This window comes from Canis lupus, chromosome 10, assembly GCF_048164855.1.
Source record: "Canis lupus baileyi chromosome 10, mCanLup2.hap1, whole genome shotgun sequence".
Lineage (NCBI taxonomy): Eukaryota > Metazoa > Chordata > Mammalia > Carnivora > Canidae > Canis > Canis lupus.
In genome coordinates, this window is record NC_132847.1 from 52,940,772 (window position 1) to 52,957,669 (window position 16,898).

At 52.4% G+C, this 16,898-nt stretch overlaps 2 protein-coding genes across 4 annotated transcripts; both read right to left on the minus strand.

Moving 5' to 3' along the window:
• Positions 1 to 755: 755 nt before the first annotated feature.
• On the minus strand, positions 756 to 6,871 carry DCTN3 (dynactin subunit 3). Its single transcript, XM_072841746.1, has 7 exons — positions 6,699 to 6,871; positions 5,356 to 5,440; positions 4,612 to 4,698; positions 2,969 to 3,052; positions 1,940 to 1,998; positions 1,260 to 1,319; positions 756 to 1,070 (listed from the first exon to the last, which is right to left on the minus strand). The coding sequence occupies exons 1-7, from the start codon at positions 6,792 to 6,794 to the stop codon at positions 981 to 983; spliced, it is 561 nt and encodes a 186-aa protein (XP_072697847.1). The 5' UTR covers positions 6,795 to 6,871; the 3' UTR covers positions 756 to 980.
• Positions 6,834 to 15,357, minus strand: ARID3C (AT-rich interaction domain 3C). Of its 3 annotated transcripts, XM_072841725.1 has the most exons (8): positions 15,215 to 15,357; positions 14,012 to 14,398; positions 12,077 to 12,149; positions 10,093 to 10,276; positions 9,661 to 9,950; positions 8,693 to 8,875; positions 8,394 to 8,483; positions 7,408 to 7,931 (listed from the first exon to the last, which is right to left on the minus strand). In XM_072841725.1, the coding sequence occupies exons 2-8, from the start codon at positions 14,324 to 14,326 to the stop codon at positions 7,831 to 7,833; spliced, it is 1,236 nt and encodes a 411-aa protein (XP_072697826.1). In that variant the 5' UTR covers positions 14,327 to 14,398; positions 15,215 to 15,357; the 3' UTR covers positions 7,408 to 7,830. The 3 variants fall into 3 exon arrangements, with proteins under 3 accessions (XP_072697828.1, XP_072697826.1, XP_072697827.1); XM_072841727.1 differs by lacking the exons at positions 7,408 to 7,931; positions 8,394 to 8,483; positions 15,215 to 15,357 and adding an exon at positions 6,834 to 6,948 and having other exon boundaries at positions 14,012 to 15,194; XM_072841726.1 differs by lacking the exons at positions 8,394 to 8,483; positions 15,215 to 15,357 and having other exon boundaries at positions 14,012 to 15,194.
• Between the last annotated feature and the right edge of the window lie 1,541 nt (positions 15,358 to 16,898).

Below are 16,898 nucleotides of genomic sequence, written 5' to 3' on the forward strand. Positions count from 1 at the left end.
TAAGACATGCTTAATTTGAGAGGCTAGTGAACTGTGCAGGTTGGGTGGCGGGCAGTTCGTTGAAGAGGGGTCTGGGGCCACAGCACTCCCTAGGACCACAAGGGGGCAGCAAACACTTGGTGGAGTGAGGCACCAATCTCCCGCCTCAGTTCTTTATCATCTGGCTCCCTCCCTCTCCAGCCCAGCAAACCACACCCCTCCATACACACACTTTGCCCATCCCCACCCCTGAGCCCAAAGCCCAGCAACCAACAGTCTTCTGGGATCCTTTTCCTACTTAATAGCACCAAGTAAGCTCCCAAGAGAGAAACCTCAAGGATCCTCTCTACCTTTGCATATGCTCTCCCCTGGCTCTCAAATACACTGCACATCACCTTCCAGGGCTGCCTCCCCCATCCCTTTTTCTTCTGTACCCTAGAGGACCCAGTGCCTGATTGGTGGGATGACTTTTCTTTCACTATCTCCCCAGCTAGTCTGTGTAGGGCAGGGATCATGTCCTCCCCACCTAGCATGGGATCTGACATTTAGAGGATATGTGATAAATGTGGGATAAATGGATGCACAAACAAATGTTCCACTGATATCAATCAAATGAGAGCATTTGTCTTGAGAGCTCTACATCTCCCAGAAAGCCAAACCATGATGAGTAGAACTCCTGGTTCAACCACTAAGAAGGCTGGCAATTCTGCCCTCTACCACCCCCTTCCTCACCATCATTCCCATCCTAGACCAGGAAGTTAGCACCACTCCTCCAGTGATTTCTATAGTTTATTGTTACTGGAATAGGACACTAATGTGGGGAGGGGGTGCAAACAGCAAACCTCAAGTAGCCAGACCTCTGACCTCCGAGCCCCACCTGAATGCAGATAGGTAGGTTGTGAATCCAATACAGAGCTGCTTCTGCCCTGTTACAAAGGCAGTTTCACACTTTGCGTCCTGAGCCTTGTCGTCCTGGCCCACCCTGGAATGGGAAGCAGCCATTACTCCTCTGCTGGCTTCACTTGCTTGGCGGCCTCTAGCTGGCAAAGCAGTTCATCCCACTGCACAAATTGCTTGGAGAGAAGCATTGTCTGGTAGCAGGTCAAGGTGAAAACAAGAGCCTGAATGAGGGAGTGGAGAGATTTTATATCTGCCAAAGGGTTGGAGAGGAGGGGAATAGACAGGTTTGCTGGGATGGGATGAGACAGAGCTGGAGAAAGAACAAAATGACAGGGCTTTGGAGAGCATTTCTTAGGGGACTGGCTGAGCAGAAAGGATACAGTCTTGTTGTATTCCTCCAGGAGAGCCTTGGACTCCTCAGTGACCTCCACACACTGGTCCTATGGGGCCAACATATGGCATAGAAAGAAGCTGGATAAAGACCCCACTTCCCATTAACTTTTCTACCTTATCAAGGACCCTCACTCCCCATAAAGCCTAGAAAAAGTAGTATTTAACTCCAGAGCCAAATGGAACAAATTTCTAACGGGGCACTTTCAGGCTCCAGGATAGGGACCCCAACAGCAGTCCTTTTTTTTTTTTTTTTTTTTTTTTTGAGCCCAACAGCAGTCCTAAGGGGGAATGGATCATATATTTAAGGAAACATTCCTGCTTGTATATGTCCTCTCTCCTGTCCCCTGTATCTGAATCCTCTTTGAACTTTAATCTTAGGCCTCAGAATAGTCAAAACAAACAAACAAAAAAACCCAGCTCCTGTACCCATAGCCAAGGACACACCATCCCCAGAAATTCCTGGGTACCTCCCATCATCAACCTTCTGGTGTCTCAGAATAGTCCTACTCAGAGAGCCAAGAGATGGAAGATAAAGGATTAACCTTCAAGTTTCCCCTGGAGTTGACATGAGGGTAGCCTGAGGCTGCTTTCGCAGGTGGCAGGGGTGGGGACTAGGAGCCTCACCACTTCTACTTTCCCCTCCAGTCCTCTCCCCTCCCTCCCATACCTGCTGCTGGATGTGGATCTGGGCCAAGCGCTGCAGGCGGGCAGCATGCTCAGGAACGGCTGTAAAACACAATACGCATTGCCTGATGATGCTTGTGCCTTCCCCCGGGACTGCTCAATAGTCTATTAGGTCTTCAGCAGGATTAAAGTATTGAGTGGAGAAGCTAAGCAAACGCCAGGCTTCATCGACCACTGCAGCTAAAGGTGGTGAGGCTCCCTGCCCACCCCAGTTACTCTAGGACCCAGACGGGGCAAAGATACAGGCCCCTAGGAGAAAACAAAGCCTTGAGGTCCCCAGAGTTGCCCCTGCCCATGGCCCTCCTTTCCCACCCAGTGCTGTAAGCAGGGTGAAGTAAAGAAACCTTTGCCTATCATGGGATCTGTCGCTTTGCTCTCAGCCCAGTGGGACTAGGTCTGCCTGGAAGACAGAGTCTGAGGTGGGCTGAGGATGAATGCCAGGTTCCTAAGCTGGACACCTGGATCCCAACACCCAGAGCCCTGGCCACCATGCTGGGCCCACAGCTTAAGTGTGTCAGACCCTCAGCAGATAGCTGATCAGGGGTAGGGAGGGGGAACTGGGAAAAAAATACCTCCGGAGACAGACAAGATGGATATCTGGATTCAATTAAAGTCACTGTCTGCTTGTCAAAACTCAGGCCCAGGAAATGCTTTCAACAGTGCAGTGGGAAGAATTTACAGACATTCACATGCCTGGTGGGAACTCTTACAGTAAAATCTGGGCTACACAGCACCCTGCAGAACAGATGCTGAGGAGTGAGGAAGAAGGTAGAAGGGGTACCCAGAGTTGGGGGTTGCTGGACTTACACTAGTATCCTTAGGTCCAAACTGTCTGAGGTTCTGAAAACTGAATTCTGCTCTGGAAATTTTACTCCCATTGTGGGTGACAGGATAAGGGTAAAGAAAAGGAGCAGACTTAGCTTGAACCCAGGTAATTTAAAGCACAGGGAAGACTTGTCCATCCATCCACCTCCCCAAGCAGAATAGTAGAGCTATAACCCCACATAAGTACCTTTGATGTGAGCGCTGTCCAGCATGGGCACCAAGGCCTCTACCTGCTCCAGGAGTGCAATCTGGGATAAGATAAACTGCTCTTCTGAGGCATAAACAGACAAGATAGTGGCAGTGAGGCAAGCGTAGGCACTGCTATTCCTATACAAGGGGCTAAGAACCTGCCAGGAGACATGGCTGAGTCATGGAGCATGGAGCAGCTATTCTGCTCATTCCCCCATTCTGCCCCCACCTCTCCTAGATGCCTCTGGTATGACGCTTCTTGAGGCCAAGAAGCCTCTAAGTTTCTCCAAATCCCACCTTTCTTAACATTGTAACCCTAAGGCCTCTTACTCTAGCCTCCTATCAACAAACTCAGTGAGCCCTTCTGACGCCATCCTTCAGACCTAGGTCTCCACACCCAAAGCCTTCTGAGAAGGTATGAAAGAGGAGACATGTGACAGACTATCAGGCAGGTTCTGCTCACTGGCCCTGAGAGACAGCGATAATTACAAGCTTCTAGAGAGCTGGGACAGTACTAGCAGAGCCCAATGAAAAGAGCAGGCACTGGACTGGACCTTGCATGGGTGATTACAATGACTGCAGGGAGTGGGAAGCATATTGCAGGAGGGATCACTGTTAATGTCAAATATTTGGAGGCAAGAATGCTTTTTAATTCACATAGGAAAAATAATTCAACTGACTGACCTGGTGTAAAGAGAACACAGGAAACAACTGCATGGGAAGGTAGACCTATAGACTAGAAGGCTCTGAATGGTAGGCTAAGGAATTAGGATTTTATCCTAGCAAGGAGAGAGATGGAGATGCTGAGATTCCAAAGTAGACAAAGTAGCATGTTGGAGATGTGTTTGGGGAGGAGGATACTGGATCACATGCAAGAAGGGAAAGCCTAGGGTCAGGAAGAGAACTTAGGAGACTGCAACTATTCACATATGAGGGGACAGACACTGAGGCAGTAGCCAGGGAGGGATGGAGAGGCTGGACTCCAGAGTCAGTGTAGGAGAAGATATCCTGAACTTGGGTACCTGAGCCACGGCAATGGTTCAGGAATGTTCTGGTTCACCACCGTTACCTGACACCAAGGATGGTCTGGATCACAGTAGATGATCAATCATTAAACATCTTTTGAATGAATGAACAAACACAGGTACTTGGCAAACCCTACCTCATGGAGTGGCTGACTAAACTGAGTAGGAGACATTGCCAAGTCAATAGTTCCTGCCGAGAACTTTGAAATCCCAGTGCTTTCTCACATGAAAGAAAAAATGTTGAAATTCATGCCAATATTCTCACCTCTCCCAAAAGCAATGCTCTCTGTTCCCGCCCTTTCCTAGAAGCTCCTCTGTCTAGTGAGCAGAAATTAGGAAGATTCTGAAGGAAAATCATAGAGACAGACCTTTGATAGAACACTGAAGTAGTTCCCACTGCTATTGGCACCATGGCCTGCAACTGGCTCAGAATTATACCACACCCAAGGCCTACCAGAAGACCACAGGATGACCTCAGTCCTTAGCCCAGGGCTAGACCAGAATTCCAGACAGAAGCTGTATCCATGAGAGGACTGGCAGGGAGGCCATCTCTGTGCCCAACTCCCCCCACAATCCATAATCCCCAGATGCATGTACACACATTGTCCAGCATTACCTGCTAATATAAACTGCAGCTTAGAGGCATCAGGTATGGCAATGCGGTCAATATACTCAGGATCCAGGTATTTGATCAGGTCTTCAACTAGAAAAGAAGCAAGATGGAAAAATGGAATGGGGCTGAGGAGGGGGGAATCTTATGAAGGATATTAGTGGTCAACCTTGGGGAGAGCCTTGAGTGAGGAGGTAACACCCAGTGTCCATCAGCAGGCCTCCATCAGGCCCCACTTCCCCGTCTCTCCCCTCTGACCACCTCCTGGCTAACCTCAGCATTTATAGCTGGGAACACAATTGCTCCACCATCTTGGGGCCCTCAGCATACCCAATGACCTATCTTCACAAAAGGTGGAAAGTCCCTGCCTCTCAGTGACACCAAGACAAGCCAGAGCTTTTTCTGATTTTTTAGGTTGCTTGCTTTGACATAATCAAAAAGGTATGGCTGGAAAAGCCTGGGGCTCTCAGTGCCTAATTTCTTTTCTGCCTTTGAAAATCCCATACCTCTCCTCTCTACTTCACCAAGAGGACCTCTGATGCAGAGCTCTTATCCCACAACTTAGGACACTGTCATGGGCTTGGAGTTTAAGCACAACACCCCACTTCACCATTTTAGCAGGGAAACATCTTCAAATTCTATCCCCATAGGGTGATTCCAGTGACCTACTGGGCTGGAGGGCAATGGCCAAGTCCCAGGAAGCATAGGCATGGGAAGGCAAGCAGGCAGGCACCCTATGGAATCACTTACTCTTTTTGTACAGAATCTTCACCCTCTCCCTCTTGCTGGCAATGTTCCCCAAAGCCACCTGTACCTTGACTAGGCCATCAGCCACCTGTAAAGGGATTGAAAGTTAATCTCAAGATTCACCTCTTGACTCAAGGCTTGAAAGAGGTAAAGAACCCTCATTCTCTTAGATTCCAAATCTCCTTGTCCCAACAAAGTAGGTTGGCCCCTTCCTCTTGTATTAAAGGAGATGCAACCCCACCTTCTAGGAATCCTCAGTGTGAAGGGGAAGATAATCATGTAGTCCTTGGGAAATTTCAAGTCTGATTGAGGAGGTAATTAACTATATTAAAGTCCATAGGGCATTAGCATATCCTATATATTCACCGGTTTCTATCTCTCTGGCTGAACCTACCTAGGCTTTAGGCGTTGATGGTGAGAAATTCCAATATTAAATGGTCAAACAGAGGGAGGGGCTATGGGAGTGAATGATCTCACCCAGGTTTTAGAATGCAGGGTGAGGAATGCCAATACTCAAGGGTCAAATATATGGAGAGGCAAATAGGACTAAGCAGCAACAGCCATAGAGGTAGGAGAAAACAAGGATTTAGTGTCAGAGATGTCAAAGGGAGCGAATGTTTTGAGAAATCAGTTCTCAAATGGGGCACAATCTTCCAGTGACAACTAACTCCACAACAAATGTACAAGAAGACATCATTACCTCTGATGCACTTACTCCAGGGTATGCCTGACACTCCACCTTCAGTAAAAGGTCTTCCAATAGTAAAAAGGGGATTAGGGGGCAGGGGTTGGGAGAACTAAGCTTCGCAGTTGGCGAAATTCAGTCATTGGTGTGAAGGAGTGCTGGTCCATATCTAAACACCAGGTATCCAACCCCTTTCCCTCCTAATCCTGGCTTTCAGACCTCACCTCCCATCCCTGGAACCACCCTTATCCACCTTTGCCCTGACTCCTCTGGCTTCCCATGGACCTCTTTCTGTACAATATTTAGCAATTAACTATGCAGGGCTCCAAGACAGCCCTTCCATTGTGGACTTCAGCTCTTACTGAAACTCTTAGCTTCTCCAGTGTGTCAGGTCTCCCCAGCTAGCCCGCAAAAACAGAGGCGGAGTCTTAGTCACAGTTCACACTAGGCCCATCGCAATCGGTCCTAACAACCCGCAGTGCCCTCCATGGAAATGGACCCCGAGGGTCATATAAGCTCCGGAAGGTTTCGAACCTTTGTTATTTCAAAGGCCAGGCTGCAGGCGATGAGACTGGAGCGGTTGCATCCATCCTGAGGACCATGCCAGTAGACCGCTCTTGCTCGGCCCCAGAAAGAGAGCACCGGATCCTAGATCGCTCACCTTCCGCGAGCCGCGCGGCCCGCCCGACCCGTACACCCAGCGCTCCAGTTCCTCCACACGGGCCTGTAGCCGCTGCACATCGGTCACAGCCGCCATGGCTACTGCCGCCCCGCGATAGCCGGGGAACAGCCAGAGGGCGGGACATCCGGCCAAATGGAGAAGGCTGGCTAATCCGAGTGCGCGGGCGGACCTCAGTACGGGAAGTGACGTCACGATTCAACCGTCCGATGCCGGAAGTGGCCGGCGGGGCCTGTGAAAGGTGTCAAAAGCTGTGTGGGCGGTTACCTAGACAACAGCTACCAGTCAAGCCCCACCCTTGCTTTCAGCTCCTGCTTACCTTTCTTCTAATTCCAGGGAACCAGAGAGGTTTCCCACCCCATCCCCCGAGATTGCCCATATAAATACACCTATTATTTAAGGATTGGTCCATTCCCATGGATTAGTAGGAGACTCCTTGAAATCTCATAATCTTTAGCCGTCTTCTAAGGTTCAAGCGATTAAATGTCTTGTCCAAGGCCACTCCACACTCTAGTAGCAGAATCAGGATTTGAACTCAGGCAGTCTGATTCAGGAAACCCAGCCCCTCTACCTTCATGGAACTTTACTATTCTGTCTTCCCTTCTGAAAACCCCTGGCCCAACACAGCCTGTGTATACCAGTAATTCCTCCCCAACCCCAGACCCAAACAAAAAGAAGAGTAGGCACTAGAGAGGGAGGGACTGCAGCTTTATTATGCAGATGTGACCTGAGGATCGACTCCTTCACAACACCCAACCTAACCCTTCACATGGCTTCTGAAGAGAAGCAGGTCTGATCTGAAGAGGTGGGGTCCTAGAGATGACATTGACACAGGGAGGCACATGAGGAGATGATGAGGGTTACTGGGTCAGAACTCTTTGGTAGATGCTGCTGGGGTTGGCCAGGGAGGAGGTGCTCTCCCGTTACAATGAGGTAGATGTAACATCAAAAGAAAACTCTTTGGCTTCAAGTCTACATGGCATGGTGGGTAAGGGATCCTCTCCCAAGGCTGGGTCCTAGAGTGGGCAGCCTGGAAGAATCAAGTTGTGGGGGATGTCTCCTCCCCCCAACCCTCAGCATTGGGGCCAGGACTCTTTATTCCAAGTGGGAGTTCTCAGGGTGAGGTGCTGGAAGGGGGCCCTGTAGGGAGAGGAGGTGCAGGGTTGGTTGGGCCCTGGGAAGCTGGCACAGACTGGCGATGGGCAAACAGGACACCTGACAAAGGGGTGAAGAGATGGTGGAGGGAAAGCACAGGCAGGAGGTGGGTAGGCACAGAAACAAAAGAGGAAAACAAAAGTCAATGCTCTGATTGTTAGAACACCCCTCACATATCCCTGCCACAAACCAATGAGGACAAGCCCCTTAGGTCAGTGGAGACACCTATGCCAATATAGATACCCTCAAACAGGTAAACAAGAAGTATTTACATTAGTACATAGGCCCATGACAAGGCAGACATCCCATGGTACCCATGCCAGAGAGGTCATGCCTTAGACCCCATGCCATTGTAGACACCCCTTTAACCCATGCCATTGTAGCAAATCCCCTGAACCCCACATTATCCATGCAACTTTGGATATCTCTGAGCCTCATGCTAGCTGAGTAAATCTAAAATCCCCATGCCAGAGCAAATACCCCTGACCTCATGCCAGTATAGACAGCCTGCAGTACCCATACCAGTGTAGACTACCCCGTTGATCTCTAGGGCCATGTTGATACTGCTGATACCACTTCCTGCCAGATTGAGAGGCCCATCCAGCCGCTCTTCTGTCCAGGAGGGGCAGGGAGTCACATTTGGGAGAATCAGACTTCAGACTTTTAAGCTCCCCCCTCCATCCTTATAGATAGCCCCCGTTCCACTTCAGCCCGACATCTATAATCACACAGTTGTCTATAGTGGAATCTTTATGCCCCACCTCCAACACCTATGTCCTCCCTCAGTGCACAGGCCCAAAGCCCTCTCAGCCCTTTCTCACCCCTCAGAGGAACCTTGCCACGGGGCAGGAAACTGGGGGGAGCTCCAGGTCGAGGTGGATCCATGTGCCCCATCAGCACAGCCCTCTTCTCTGGGGGCTCCTCTGGTGCCAATTTCTCCCTTGTAGGCCCCAAAGCCAGGCCCACAGGCAGTGCCAGTCGAGGGGCTGGAATTCCACTTTCCTCTGGAAGAAAATGTCATTCAGCTCTCCTAGACCAACCAACTCAGCCTCTGTCTTTGGTTCTCCTCCCAGGCTTGGGACAAATGGAGGTCACCCAAGCTCAAGCACTGAGTTTGATCCCCACCCCACCCCCCAATCTAGAGTCTCAGCTTTGAGGCTCTGAAGCTGGAAAGCTCAAAGGGGATATATATATATATATCCAAGATAATGTGGGGCTTATCCTTGTTCTTAGCTATTAAATAATACAGCTCACAGGAGGCAAAAACTACATGCAAATAGAAGCCCTGCACAGACAGATGTGGAATGGAGCTCTTCTGGATAAAGGACCTTTTCCTGGGGCACCTGGGAGGCTCAGTAGTTGAGCGTCTGCCTTTGGCTCAGGTCCTGATTCTGGGGTCCTGGGATGAAGTCCCGCATCAGGTTCCCTGCGGGGAGCCTGCTTCTCCCTTTGCCTGTGTCTCTACCTCTCTCTGTGTGTCTCTCATGAACAAATAAATAAAACCTTTACAAAACAAAACAAAACAAGGACCTTTTCCTGAGCTTCAGGCCCACACCTCAGTAACCCGTACCGCAAACCTCCCACGACTTCACTGACTCCAAACCTCAGTACCCCTAAACCTGAGCGGTCAGCAAACCGCAGTGCCCTGTCAGTCCTTACTGCTCCGGCTGCCTGCAGACCTCCATGTCTCCCAGACTTCTGGGTCGCCACATTTTAATGTTCTCTATATCTCGGCGCACCCCTAGTAGGTCTCAGAGATGCCCAAACCTCAACCCCTCTCCCCTCACACCTTTCTTAATGGGGCTCCGGCTGAGCTGCGCGCAGGCGTGCGCCGGTAGGCCGGAGGCGGAGCCGGGGGCAGGGCGGGGGCTGGGCGTGGGCGCGGGCGCTGCGGCTCCAGGAGTGGAGATTTGGCCGGGAGGTCCCCGAGGGGTAGGGCCGGCTAAGCCGTACAGCGGGGCGGCGGTATAAGCCTGACGACGGCCCTCGCGCCGGTTGCTGTCGATGGCTGCCTGGAGCTCCCCCGGGGAGCTGAGAGCCCGCGTCTCGCACTCGTAGGGGTACAGGTACTTCATGTACCTAGGAGCAGACGACGAGGCGGGGTGGGTGGGAGGCTGGGCCCAGCCCACGGGGCCCACAACGAAACGTCCGCCCCTGGGCCCTCCAAACCCTGCAGCCCCCTCCCGCGCCTTCCCCCCTTTGCTCGCGAGCCTGGCCTCACTGGGTGCGTAGAGTGAAGGCTGCCGACGTGATGGTGGTGGGCAGGCTGAGGCCGCGCGTGACCTCCCTCCACACCTTGCGGTTGATGACTTCCACCAGGCCACCTTTGGCGGTCACCAGGCGAAAGAGCGCGTACAGGTCCAGCACCTGCTTCGCCATGATGGGCACGCGGTTCACTGGCGTCCCTGGTGGGAGGTGGGCAGAGAGTCAGGACACTAAGACCAAGACCCTGTCTGCGGACATCCTCAAGGACTGAAAGAATTGGCTGCCTGGAAGAGGCCAGGGTACAGGGCGGGACCTCTGAGAAAAGGGAAGAGGGTGGGATGGGGAGGTGGGATTCCAGGCAGAGCCCATAGAGCCGCCAAGCCCTATATTGTAGCAGGAAGGACAGGAAGCTGGATCAGAAGTCGGCAAACTTCCATAAAGGCCCAGGCGGTAAATAGCATTGGCTTTGAGGGACAAACCGCCTCTGTCCCAGCTACTCCACTCTGCCATTTAGCTTGAAAGCAGGTATAGAAGATGTTTAAAGCAATGGGCCCGGCTGTGTTACAATAAAAACTTTATTTACAGACTCTGAAATTCAAATTTCACATGTCCTGAAATGTGGTCTTTTAATTTCTTTCCACTATTTAAAAATGTAAAGACCATTCTTATCTCGAAGGTGGCTAGATTTGGCCAGCCGGCTGCAGGCTTTAGTTTGCAGACCCCTGGGGTAGACCGTAGTAAGGACTTCCCGACAATGCTGAAGAGCTGGACTCCCCTAAGCAGCGGCCCGCGGGATGGCTGCCCGAGACCGGGGATGGCGGATGGGAGAAGCAGCAGCCCCCGCCTCGCCAACTCCGCAGCTCACGCCGCCCCCGCTGGCCAGTCCTGACAAAGGGGCCTGTCTGCGCTGAGCGATGGGCCCCAGTTAATTCCTTACCGATCCCGTCCCCTTCCGCCGCCGCCTTTGGACCCGAACAATTAGCTGCGGCCTGATTAATGGGGGGAAATTATCGGTCCCGCGGGACCTCCTCCCCCAGCAGAGGGAGCTGAGGGAGGCAGGGACCAGAGGGAGGCAGAGCCCCCGGCTTGAGGGTGATGGAGGGAATGCTGGGACCTGCCCAGACCCCCGACCCCACTTCCCCAGGGGAGGGGAGACCTCGAGGAAGGAGAGGGAGGGGACCCTGGAACCAAAATGACTGGGCCTTCTGAGAAGCAAAAAGACGGGGTCCTCACGGAGAGTCCCTGGTTAGAAAGGATCCCAAAAGGGGTGCTGGGCCTGCAGTGGGAGCCTGCGGGACTTTGACCAGCAGCTGCACTAAGGGAGGGGGGTGCAGTGCAGCTAGTTAATTAGTGGCTTATCAGGCCAAGCTCCGAGTGAGTTAATTAGCTTTGTAGAGAGAGATAATGAGTCAGTCTTTGGACCCATGAATCTGGGGAGAAGCCTAAGTGATGGACTGCCACCCACCCGGATCTCCTCCTGGATCCTTGCATTTTCTTCTAGCTCTGAGATTCCTGGAAAGGAATTCTTCCTCCTCCACAACCCCAACTCATATGGTCCCCAGCCTACCCCCTTGAGAAGTCCTTCCTTCAGTCTAATCCCAGTCCTTCCTGCTGTGGAGCACCTGGGTGTCCCCTACCTAAAGCAAAGGGAAGCTGAAGAGAGACAAGGCTGGACGAAAGGCCACTGAGAGAGGAACAAGGTATTCCCAGCCCCCCAATCCTGGGAACCCCCTCCCCAGGCCAGCCCCCCACTAGTTCCCCCTCCCACCCTCCCAATTGATCCCACACTCATTAACCTGCCAGTGGGCTGGCCACTAATTAATCCCTGGGTGGAGGAGGGGGGCAAGGTCAGAGGTTAAAGACGCTATTGAGGGCCCAAAGGATAGGTGTTGCCAAGCTCAGGCCTCTGCAGAGAGGACCCAACCTAGGGACTAAACCCTGGGGTCTCCCTTCCTCAAAACTGGTAGTTGCGGGTCCTTCCCTTACATCATCCCACTCACCCCTCTTCTGCATGAAGCTAAACAGGTCATCCAGAAATTCCTTCCTCTTGGGGTCTGCATCAAGCTCGTACAGCTGGGGAAGGACTGAGATCATTTTTCAGCTCCACTGACTCCCCTCCTCCCCCTGGGATCCCAACTCAGGTTACATCCTGAATTAAGGGTTATCAGCTGAAGGGGTGAGTAGGGTCTGAAATGTGGACTCCCTGGCATTAGACTCTTTCCCTGTGAGGGCAGGTAAGGGCATTTTTTTTCTAATAATCACAGAGACCCTCCACTGGCCAGGGGTGCCCTGGGAAGCTCAAACCATCCCTCTGAGGAATAGGGGATGAAAGGAAGCTTAGGAGGCTCTCAGCCTGCCCTCCAGGGCATGCACAGAGCCTCAAGGAGTACATCAGGCTGGGACCACTACTACACTGAGCAAACTGACAGATGTCCCTGAGGCACTCATTCACTCTAGTTCATTCCTACAAAGGTTTACTTTTCACATCTCTGTGTACCAGGGCTGGGGATGAGGGCCAGAGATGCCTCTAACCCATCCCTCAGGCAGAATGGATACTCAGAAGCTCCTGTACTGAAACCTGGGGCCCCTCAGCCTACCTTCTGGTCTATCTCTTTCTAGGGAAAGTAACCTGTCCACACAGAGGCTGCCAGAGAGGTAATGGCCCTGCACAGCCAGGACCTATGGGGCCAGAACTTGAAAGGCCCTGAGGTCATCCCAACTATTTCCAGTCACTTGGAGCCCTATCTCCAGTATCACCTCCTAAATACAACCCAGGAGAAACAATTCCTAGAGTAACAGTCGTTTACCCAGAATAACAATCCCTGAGCAACACCAGTAGGTAACAACACTCCATTCCCCAGTAAGAACTCTCAGAATAAAAAACCACCTATCAGTAGCAAATCCCAGAGATCCACTTTAGACCTGCACTCTCACAAGAACTGAGCCCAAAGTCTTAGATGGATACCCACAAATAACATATATGCTCTCCAAGTAATAACCCCCAGATTTATACCCAGGAGAAACAGTCACTAGAGCCACAGAGCTCTGAATAACTCTCCCAGTTTTACATTAATGCCACAGAGTACTAGCCACAGATGAATACTTCTGGAAAATACCTAAGACCAACATCCTACGAGTAACATCACCAGAATAGCACACCTAGAGTCATAGCCCTTCATAATACCTTCATAGTGACAGCCTGAAGTAGCACCTTAGAATAACCTCCAGATGGGTCCCACAGAGAGGAAGAACCTCAAATTAAGGCTCTATGAGTAAGATCCTGTCATTCTCAGCTGTACAGGAGCCTTTTAGTCACTCTGCGCTGTAGAGGCCATCACAGGCTAGAAACTGCCACCCATAGAACTCCGGCCAGGAGAGGATTTAGATGAGGGCGATAGGACCAGGAAGAGATGAGGGGAGTATGTATCAGTTTGCCAAAGAAGTGGCAACCTCCAGCCTGCTTCCCAAGATGGCAATAGGCAGCCCAGGAAACTCCCACTGGTTGCTGAAATATGACGTTGTGATTTGATGTGTGAGGAGGTAGGGTGAGATGGTTCTGGCACTGGAATCCCCATTCCCCAGACCCTACTCCCTCAAAAGAATTTTTGAAGCTCTTACACTCCTTCCATTTTTCCTTCCAGCCTCACCAAAAGCCTCAAGTCTGTCATGCCTCCATGTTTCTGGGCGTCTCCTGCACCTTTCCGTGTGTGCCTACGCACTTATTTCCACATCTCTCATCTCCTGATGTCTGTTTCTCCCTCCCTGTCACTATCTATCTTTCAGTAGTCCCACTATCTCTTTCCAGACAGGTCTCTGTGTTTCTGTCTTTCCTTCCTGCAGAGGGCAGTGGGGGGTGGGGGGGTTAAGAATCACCTGGCATTGCTTTTGCCCAGAGAGGAGAAAGGGGAGAGGGCCTGACATCAAGGGGGTCCTACCTGCTTGAACTGTTCCTCGTAGGTCCATTCATGGGGATGAGGTCCAGGAGGTTGGCTGGAAGGTGAGCTGGGGCCCCGGGTCCCTGTATGGCTCTCCTCGGTTGCCTCCTCCTCTGCCCCGGCTTCCTCCCCTTCCTCATCCTCTTCAGCATCCTCCTCTTCTTCTGTCCCAACCTCCCCCAAGGCCCCCTCAGGGGCCTGTAGGGTCCGGGGGCCGGGCAAGAGAGGTAGTGGTGGTGGCAGTGGGTGCGGAGGGACCAATGGCCCCACCCCTTGGGCCAGTCGGGCTGCCTGCTGCCTCTGCAGGGCCTCCATTACAGCTTCCAGGCGCAGTCCCCCCGCTTGTGGGGGGGCTGGCACCAGGCGGGGCCCCGAGGAAAGGGCCGCCTGTGGGGGTGGGAATTATGAGTGTTGGGCCCTGCTGTCCCCATAACCCCCAGCACAAGAGGAGGTGGTCATTGATTCAGGGAAGTGTCGGGGGCCATAAGAAAAAAGCAGAAAGATAGCTTTCTCAGAGATGGACAGAGACAGAAGAAGAGAAGAGACAGAAGTAGAAAGAGCAGGAGAGACACGAGCCCAGACCCAAAGAGACAGAAATGAACATTGACAGAGGATAGATAGAGACCAAGCAGATCAGAGAGGGTGACAAGGACGAAGAAACAGAGAAAGGGAGGGGAAGGGGGGAGGAGAGCGCACGAGCGAGATCCAAGGGAGAGACAATGACAGGAGAGATAGAGAAACAGAAAGAGAGATGAGACTGAGAGGCAATGAGAGACAGAGGTGGGGAGAGACAGAGATATCAGGCAGAGATAAGAAGAGAGAGACAGGTGAGGAGAAATGAGATTGATAGAGATACTGGGTAGAGAGGGAAGGTAAGAAAGAGGAGCAAGAGATAAATACAAGACTGGAGTGACAGGCAGACAGAGAGAGGGACAGAGACAGAGGTGGAGAGAGAAATAGTGAGACAGTGGTTGAGAGAGACAAGGAAAGCCCGACGCAGCAGGAGACAGAGACTGAAGAGAGAAGAGATTAGAAAGAAACAAGGCGAGACTGTAAATAGAAACAGGGACAGAGACAGGAAAACAGACGGAGAGACGGGGCAGAGGCGCAGAGGACTCGCACCGAGGAGGCGCGGGAACAGGGCGGCGGGGGCAGAGCCCGGGACCGGCGGGCTGGCTCCCCACACGCCGCGGCCGCACTCACCAGCCTGGCGCGGCCCGGTGCCCCCGGCGTCTCCACGGCGCTCCCTCTGCTCCGCCCGCCTCTCGGGCAGCCCCGTTCTCGGCTCGCTTCCCTGCGCGGGGTCCGCGGCCGTGCGCTCCGGCAGCCGTGCGCTCCTCTGGCCGCGGTGCGCTCACGCGCGGCTCTGCTGGCGGCGGCCGCGGGGGCGGGACCCGAGAGGGGCAGGGCGGGCGGCGGCGCGGGGGAGAGGCCCCGGGGGGCTCTGCCACTCCCAGCCCCCCAACAGGTGTTTCCCCCACCGTACTGCCAGGCTGGGGGGAGGGGGCGCTGGAGAGCTGCGGGGAATCGTTCAAAGGAGAGTGAGGAGTCTAACACCATAGGACTCTGGACCAGGGCCCCACCACACCCACAAGTCGAGCCCCCCAAATCCAGACTCAGAGCTCGGCTCTCACACACATGTGTGAGTGTGTTCGCACCCCGTCACAAGTTCAGGCACACAGCTTGCCCTGTCTCACATACTTTGTCAAGCGGACACTACAGTGCCTGCCGATGGCCTGGGCAGGTTGTAGTCATGAGGGGGATCACTGCAAGATGCTGAGGTGAATGTGGAGGGCCTGCACAGAGCAAAAGCTTCTCCCCCAGCCCAGCCCAAGTGCTGTCCCCACCCGCATGCACATTGCAGCCTGTGCAGTACGTGTCCATGCTGGTGGACTCACACATCTGCATTCACACACTCAGAGGTCTCTGAACTGGTTCCACATCCACAGCAGCAAGGTATGCACACCACACACAGATACATAGTGACACTTTTTTTTTTTTTTTTTTAATAGCTCTTGTAACCCTCTGGTATGGATATTTTCAAACATATACACAAGAAGAGTGAATGGTATTATGAACCTCTGGTATCCATCACACCTTTCAACAGTGATTATTAGCATTTTGTCAATCTTCACACACATCCTCAACCCTTGTGTGTGTGACTCCACAGTTTGTATCTCCAGATCCCTTCAGCCAACTGCTCCAGGCCCACTCTGCCCCCAGTTATCCCCAGATGCTGAGATGATGTATCGTATATAGGGGCCCTGAATGACAGGCCACAATTTTTTTCTGAGAAACCTGAACCCCACTCCTCTCAAGCACCCTCATACCTTCTCCAGTTCCTTCCTGTGCCCAATGGGATGGACCTACCAAAAGCATGAAGGCCATCCAGAAGAGATTCCAAGTGTGTTAGTGAACAACCTGTATCTGTTGATCTGATACCTGGCATGAGTATGAAACTTGACTATGTCAGATCCCGCACCAGGGACCATCCCCTGACCCCATACCCAGTGGGGCACACTGTTCCCAAGGCCAAGATTCCTCTAGGAAACAAATTCAGGGGTGACTTTGCCTCCTTCCTCCTCCTCCCCCCTCTCCCAATTAGTCCCCTCCTCTCAAACCAGCTTGCCTGGGCCTGGGTCATCAGCTCTTCTCACTTCTCTTCTTGTGGTGGGTGACGCCTCCCTTCTCTTCTTGTCTCTAGCCTCCAAGCTTGTCCTTCGCCCAGACTCCACCGCAGCACCAAGTTCTTGTTCTCTTTGGCCCATCTCTGGCCATACTGAAACCCAGTACTGCTCACATCTTTGGCTAATTCTGGTGTCCTTCTGCTCAAATTTCAGATCTGATAGCCAGTCAAACCCCAGACTTCTCAAGAAGTCTTGGTAAT

Bases quoted from the DNA above. Each gene is read 5' to 3' on its own strand.
- DCTN3 (XM_072841746.1), bottom strand. From the start codon at position 6,794: ATGGCGGCTGTGACCGATGTGCAGCGGCTACAGGCCCGTGTGGAGGAA. The intron at 3,053-4,611 runs GTAATGCTGGAC...TTTATGCCTCAG, and splicing joins GCTGCAGTTTATATTAGCAG to AAGAGCAGTTTATCTTATCC. The intron at 1,999-2,968 runs GTACTTATGTGG...TGTGTTTTACAG, and splicing joins GGACAGCGCTCACATCAAAG to CCGTTCCTGAGCATGCTGCC.
- ARID3C (XM_072841725.1), bottom strand. From the start codon at position 14,326: ATGGAGGCCCTGCAGAGGCAGCAGGCAGCCCGACTGGCCCAAGGGGTG. The intron at 9,951-10,092 runs GTGAGGCCAGGC...GTCTGCTCCTAG, and splicing joins GCCTTCACTCTACGCACCCA to GTACATGAAGTACCTGTACC. The intron at 8,876-9,660 runs GTGTGAGGGGAG...ATTTTCTTCCAG, and splicing joins CCGGAGCCCCATTAAGAAAG to AGGAAAGTGGAATTCCAGCC.